Here is an 8044-nt window from a genome sequence, read left to right as displayed (position 1 = left end):
AATGATGATCGTCGCGCCGAGGTCCACTTCTTCGTTCTTCTTGTAATCCTTTTTTCAGACCGTGTTCTACATCGATCTACTTCTTGGTCTTTGCATATGTATGTTTGTATGTGTATGCGTGTACTTGTATGCATGCATATATGTGTGAGGATGTGTGCGCCGAGTGACGTGTCTCCTTCGTGGTGCGGCGCGTCGTTGCTCCGACCATGTTCCGTTTACTTCTTGCGACCTAGGTACTCGACCATCTCCTGCAACCTTTCCTTCTCGTCCTCAAGCAGCAGCGCTTGGATGCAGCTCGTGAAGTATTGTGTGCTGAAGCAGTCTTGCCTGTGATTCGAACAAAGATCGAGAACAGAAAAATCAATTAGTTCATTGGTGAATACCGATTAATTACTAAAACTTGGACGTAATGCGTTCACTGGATCTGTTCGCAATTTGTTTCAATAGATTGGTAAATAGTTGAAAAACTTTGGTTATAGCAAAATTTTACATTAGTTTTGAAATTTAGAAAGTTACAATTTTTACATAGATTCAATAATAACGTACATATTTCACACATTTTTATTTATAAATTTTGAAAAATGAATAGGAATGTTACAATTCTGATATTCGCAAGTAGCACTTCGAACAGAAAGCTTGAGAATTTTATGTGCATCGACATTTCGTATTGATAGACATATTTAGCGAACAAATCTGTGATAGTTAGTAATTGTTAGTGCGTAGGGAGACATTGGGACACGTGTGGGAAGGCTTGATTTTCGACACTCTACATCGAGAATTAATGTATCACGAGTAGAGCGCGAATTGTTTCATGTTATAAAAAAATCACAAAAATATCAAAAATTCAAAAATGTCAAACAGCGCAAAATCGCAGATATCGCCACCTAGAAAAAAGTATTTCTAGTCAATCTGCTTAATCATTGTCCTGAAAAAATGTCGAAGAGGCATAAAAAATCAAAATGTAAAACATTCGTTTGCAAACTCGTAAAAACAGTAAAAAAATCGTTGTCTCCAAAAAGTCAAAAGGTACGTCAAAGTGCACTCACAATCAGACAAAAACATATTGTAGTGGCAACTATGAAGGTGTGACAACTACACAAATTTTATATGTAGAATTAATGTATATATAGTTGAATAAATTATTTTACAATTAATTATAAAATAATTTTTTCAACTATTGTATATATAAGTTAATTTTATATAAAATTTGTATAGTTATTACTTTTATAGTTGTTATCACTTTGTATTTTCTCTGAATGTAGATAATGTGAAGTCAGAATGTACGAGATGATGTTGTATATTACATCGCCAGCGATGCTGCATTTTGTCAAATTAAATTTTAAACATAATTAACAGATATATTATTCATATTTCTATTAATTGTTCATATTAATTCGTATTAATTATTGTTCAAAATTTATTTTATTACTCGCCAACATTTTCGAAGAAGATGCTAAGATTCTTTATAATTTCTATTATGATAAATTCCAACACTTCATCTTTATCTATTGCAGCATTGCTCGCTACTATAAGATTTTTTCTTTTTTTTCTTTCTCTCTTGCGTAGAATTACCTAATATCTCATACTCATTATCTCGATGCGAAGATACTATAATACGCGTGGATATTCGTCCAGGGGATGATGTCAAAATGCAACAAAAATATAATTGAAAGTAATTGTAACGGGAATATAATAAATTCAAAAAAAGGGATAAGTAGAAACTCGATCAATCCCGATATCTATTTCTGTTCAGAACTTAATCTCTCCTACACAAACTTACGAATTATCAATACAGGCTTTTACAATACTTTACTGCTATAAGTCGATACAAAAGTATTATTCTATCTTTCTTGACATACCACGAGTAAAAGATACAACGATACTTGTGTCACGAAATGAAATGCAGCCATATTCGATAATGCGTTTGCTATTTAACTCGGCGAATAATTCATTTTACTCGTTACTAGATGTTATCGTTTATTAATAGTTTCTGAAACATTTGTACGTAATTTTTGATCCAAACACCGCTGCGATTGATGAAGCACAACTCGATCACTTAATGTATTCACGATTTTTTTATATACTCGTCATTACTTACGGCAAACTTAGCATTACAAATATTACAAGATATTTACGTACAATCGTTATATGCAAAGATTGCGTAAATAAATCGAGAAACAATTTAATGTTTCCCGATGAATGAACGTATATCGAGACGAGAGCAGACGAGGAAGGATAGTGGAAGTGCAAGCGGACATAGTTAATTCTTTATATTTGCGAAAAGCGGAAAGAACATAAAAAGGGGCAAATAAAGGGAGAAATCATAAACTAAAAAGAAAAGGCTACCTAAACCCCGGGATCAGCTCCGTGGAGTTGCTTGATCCACATTTGGATCTTTCCGACTTCGTCCGTTAGCAGCAGGACGTCTAAGCATCCTTTGAAGTAGTCCGTGGTGAAACATTCCTTCCTGCAGAGAGTTAAAACAATATAATGAATTACGTCACAATTAACACAAGTTGCATTCGTAGGCAGCAGCTCGTAGCTCGAAAATCCTGAAAAATGTTTCACGAATGAACGTAAAACATATCGTTCTCATCCTAGTAAACGAGAATAAATTGAAATAAATAAAAACGAATTCATTTCGACATTTCCGAATTCGCGTTTTTAGTTTTTCAAATCCATTCAAGATATGAATATATCTGAATTCAACGTGATGAATAGCTCTTTCATTTTATTTCATTTCAATAAAAAAATAATTAAATATTTTAATTCATTTCAATAAAAAAATAAAATAACACACACATGAATACATTCATATTCAATGTGATGAATAAGTAGCTTATTTCGCATTTTACTTCATTTCAATCAAAACATAATATATCTATAAATATGAACATGAATTATCCAAATTCAACATGAATAGCACATTTTATATTTCTATCCATTTGAGTCCAAAAATATTTAGATTTTAAATAAGTTAGCCATAAATACATCCCAATTCAAAATTATGAAAGAAGTTTCGTTTTTGAATTCATTTCAATTAAAAAAAATTTTAACATAATTTGTAAGCTGTGAATTTCTTTGAGTTGTGAACATCACAGTTCAAAATTATGAAAATACATACTTTTGTTTAAATAAAAAAAGTTGAAATATATAAATCCTGAATTTATATCCATAGTACAATATTGAATACAATATTGAGTAACAATATTGAATAGGAATATTCTCTCCTATTTCGATCGAAATGAATATGTCATATTTATAAAGAAGGAATTATAAATGTTATTGTAAAATCAAAAGAATATTTACAAGAAATTTATTTTCAAATCATATTATTTTCTATTCATGAACAGAATTGAATTTATACCCACAGATATTAATTTATTTCAATTCATTTCAATCTAATTCCTGGCTCTAAACCGCGAACTCGAATAAATTAAAATAGATTGCAATACAACTTAAAAAATTAAGCTTCCAAAAAAAAAAATTTTTTTAGCTCGACTTAAAAATAATATTTGCAAAAATAATATTTTCGCTTAGTGAAAAGATTTGATTATTCCGCCAATATTCTTTAAATTGCGGTTCACCTCAATGGGTCTGCTTTTTCCCGTCATTTCACATCTTGACACAAGGTTGAAATTTTTTCCTAAATTTAGCTACATGCCGTTACGTACGTTCGAGCTAGCTCGTCAATCCGTCTCTTTTTCACGTTGATCCCGCTCGCTCGTCACACAATAGCTCTTTTGAGACGGCCGTTAAGCGGCTTAACGCGGCGCGGCACAAACGGCAGGTAGCAGCGGATGTGCGTTGGTATTCGCTCACACGAGCTATAAATAGAAGAGAAATCTCATTCCATTTCGATACGCGTGCCGACGTATGGTGAACGCGCGCCTCTATGTACGTTTGCATATACATGCGTATCGATACTGAGAGCAGAGCACGCGTGCATTTTTGTGTGTGTGTGTGCGCGCGCGCGCGCGCGCGCGTGTGTGTGTGTGTGTACGTATGTGCATGCGTGTGTGTATACGTACAAAGGTACGTCCACCTTGGCGTTGTTCCCCGCCGACATTTTTCAAGGTAGAAATCACACGGCGGAAGTCGTTCGCGAAATTATTTCACCGTCAGAACTCGGTAGAATTTTCTCTGGCTAGTTTTTTTCTGCTATCCATGATAATATTTTCAGAAATCCGTCTCAGCCCGTGAAATGAATCTCGCATATTATGCACAAGAACTTACTTACTTAGAATTACACTCAATTTTTTTCGGTCACATCTATTTCTGCATAGAATCTCTCGATCAAATATAAAATATGCATTTGCTAATTTAACTTCTCCGAGATTGTGGAGTTATGATGAAAAAACGAGTTTGCAGTCCTCAAATCGATCTTACGAATTGCAAATAGCATAACATGAAGATTATTAAATTAGATCTCGAGGAATAAACTGCTAATTAAGTATTGAAATATATTTTTAATATATTTTTATGTTATATACTTAATTATATATTTTAAATAATATAATATTAAATGATAAAAAAATAAAAATAATAGCAGATATATAAAAAACTTTTTGGACACATCCATTTGGACACATCCATGTGAATATTAAATATTTTTGAAATAAAAAATTAAAATACAAAATTAGAATATCTTAATGGTTTATTTTTCACGAATTGAGGTCTCAAATTGAAATTGACATCTAGCTATTTATCCATCTAATTTATTCCAAAACCCAAGAATTTTAATTTTGCAAATTTCTTAACAATTCCCTGGTTTCTAATTTTGCAATCCTATGATAGATCATAACTTTAAATTCCTTTTTATATCAAGATTACCATGTTTCTATCAATCGCGTCATCGCAGACGATTGCGAATATCTCATCTTCCATCGATTTTACGCTCTAAATCGTCACGGAGCAACAGCAGCAACACGCGTCAGTCTTCGACTGTCGCGAAAGTATCTAGTCATTGTGGATAATTAAACATACTTGCAAAGCATATGCAATTGCGGTTCCCGGAAGAGGTTGTAGCAGTCTTCGCAGATGCGGTCCAGACGGGCGAAAATGCTCTTGTCGTACACGCCCTTGCACTGGATGTCGAAGAACGACCTTTTGCCCAGAGGATGGCCGCTAAGGCTGGCGGCATCCGCGCCTAGGCCGATGCAGGACGAGATCAATAGTAACGTCAGCGACCACGTGAGGACGGACATCAATAATGGACAGGACGACCTCGCGGACGACGACCTCGACGATGACGACGTCGACGTGAGTAGCGTCGAACACGAGGAATGATACGCGGCCGATGGATACATCGCGAATTCGTCGTTAGATGATGACTGGGTGTTCTGCTGTCGATGCATCATCTGAAAAAAAAAAGAGCTATAGTCATTAAACTGCAACTTTTTTTCTAATTTCGACTTAAAAATAAGTCACATGCTACATTCTCGAAGATTCTTTGATTAGATTCGTTAAATAAAAAAATATTGTCTTTGTTATCTCTGTTTAAAGTATTTTATTGCCTTTTATATGTTTACAAATTTTATATGTTACTGTAAAATTTTATATGTTACTTCTATAAGATATAGAAAGTAATTTCCATTAATTACAACTTGCTTATTAGCGTCAATTGCCAAGAATTCCATATTTATAGACACCGTACTATTTGTTCCTACACATACCTGTGGCTAGATTATTTACATGATTGATAGATAATGGAAAAAATATGCGATTCGTTAAAGTGACATAAAATTTTTTTATACTCATATGATTCATCATTATTTAAAGATTTATATATTTATTATACAGAATCAGACATACTTAACATTTAAATTTGTGTATATAGATTTTATCATTTAATTAGTACACGCATTACTTTCTAAATAATTGAGATTAATGTAAACTTTTATACACATATATATATATATATATATATATATATATATATATAAAATTAATTAAAATTAAAATTAATGTTAATAAATTAATTCATATTTTTAATTACTCGTGTTAAAATTAATTTTATAACAGACTAAATTGAAAGATTAGCGACGAAATTGGCACGACATAACATAGCAACGAAAGCATTTACATATGTTATTAGGAATGTATCCTAAATACTCTTTGCTCAGTTAGAATTGTTCGTTCTATTTTTGGCATACACTAGGAATGTGTTTATAATCTTGTCATTATTTTCGGCTTTTTTAAATAATAGATATAATATTTTCGTAATTAAATTGGATGAATTGAAACTAAAAAGATATTTTAAAGCTGAAGCTGGCTCTTTCAGCTTTCACCTTCCTTTAAGAATGAATGATTTTAAAATCAAACCTTCCTCTGGCGTTCATGGGATTGTAGGTAATAAATCGTGAAGTTCACCACGTGTGGAGCTAAGCTTTTTCAAAAAATTTTTTTTAAAGAATCATCTTTTCACTCGTTGCGAAATTCTTTTCTATTCCTTTCCTATCTTTCAATCATATTGTTTTATCAGATTAAAACAATCGTGCAGTTCGAAGGTAATTCTTTCGGAATGAGATGTTTAAAAACATGATCTTTGAGAGAAACCAGGAATTTGACCTCGCGATTCGATGTCATTGTGGCATGACTGTTCATCGAGAGCACTCATATATGTAACGACGGACATTCGCATGTCAGGTATATCAATATATCTCATCATCTTCTCGCTCTCCTCCTCCTTCGCCTTCGATTGACCGGCCGGCCGGTCCGGCTTGCACACACACAGGTTGAGATGTAAAGCAACTCCTAACCAGTCCTGCAGCAGTCGCTGTGAATGGACCACACGCAGGTAGGCTCTACCTGTAAACGTCCTCAACCGACAACTTCATTAACCGAGGCCCCAGCGCACGATCACCACGAGGAGGTCCTCCTTTCTCACTCTCTTTCTTTTCGCCTCCTCCCTCTCCCCTCTCTCTCTCCCTGTGTCTCTCTTTTTCTCTCTTAAGTCTGTATCATCTATACCATCCATGGTTCGTTCCACCTCTCTTCTTCCTCATCCCACTCACCACCTGCACACGAGAGCGAGCGTTTCGCCTGGTTTCTTCTTTTTTCGGAACATAATCACCGCTCCCGGGTGGGATCTTATTTTTAGCCGCCAGGACGATTCTCGGAACTTCTCCGGCAACCGCTCTCTTCTATATATCGGCGCCTCCACCTGGTAATTGGCCGTAGGCCGATAATTTGCCCCCAAAGTCGCCCGCATCCTGAGATCGTTAAGGCTCTCCTCTCACTCTCTTCCGTTTTCTACCCCTCCTTTCTTTTTACCCCCCCCCCCCCCTTCTCTCTTTCTCTGCTCTCGTATAGATTTCTTAAGGTAATCGCTTGTCTCTGCAGGAAAGAATGGACATGTTCCGAGATCTGTCTCATTTCTCTTCGGGGATTGACTTTCTCGGAACGTGTCCGGTGTGAACCTGCCATCAGAGCGGCATTGTATCAAAGAGCCAAAATCTTTCCATCTTTAAAGCCTCCTCGTTTGCTACTTAATTGATTTGGGCTTGAATCTATCGTTAATCTTTGCAATTATCGCGTAATCGCAATGGCTTAACTAGAATTTCTAGGCGTCTTGAATAAGGTGAAAGTAAATATATGTCACGAGTATATGTAAGCGGTACCTCTGTTTAATTAATTTAATTACATTCCGTATAAGTAATGAAATGAAATCTTGAAATATTAATATGATCTCGAATTTCTTAGGGCCATATGAAAGGAAATAAATATTTCACAGGTTACGTATTTTAAGATAAATCTTAACAGTAAATAAGTATTCATACAGCTCGTTTGCAAATCAATATGCAGAAATAAGGCTAATAACGAACAAAATACAAGATAAGATCGTTAGGTGCAATTTATTAATATGTTCATAATGAAAAATTCCAGTTCTATATATAAATACAAAAAACATTGTATCTAATTTTTAATACTAAGAGAAATGTATCATTCTATATTCTCTTTTATCTTACCAATAAAGAAAATTTTACTAATGAAAATATTAACAGTACTGAATGTAGTGATAATATTTTTATCATCTTTTTTT

The 8044-nt window shown here is 34.1% G+C and overlaps 1 protein-coding gene across 1 annotated transcript; it reads right to left on the bottom strand.

The window, feature by feature from the left end:
- Positions 1 to 215: 215 nt before the first annotated feature.
- LOC105621328 (ion transport peptide) lies at positions 216 to 5357 on the bottom strand. Its single transcript, XM_012202793.1, has 2 exons — positions 4987 to 5357; positions 216 to 327 (listed from the first exon to the last, which is right to left on the bottom strand). Exons 1-2 carry the CDS (start codon positions 5355 to 5357, stop codon positions 216 to 218), a joined length of 483 nt encoding a protein of 160 aa, XP_012058183.1.
- Between the last annotated feature and the right edge of the window lie 2687 nt (positions 5358 to 8044).

This window comes from Atta cephalotes (assembly GCF_000143395.1).
Source record: "Atta cephalotes unplaced genomic scaffold scaffold00033, whole genome shotgun sequence".
Taxonomy (NCBI): domain Eukaryota; kingdom Metazoa; phylum Arthropoda; class Insecta; order Hymenoptera; family Formicidae; genus Atta; species Atta cephalotes.
The sequence above is the reverse complement of the archived record's forward strand: the minus strand, read 5'-3'. Positions and strand labels throughout refer to the sequence as shown.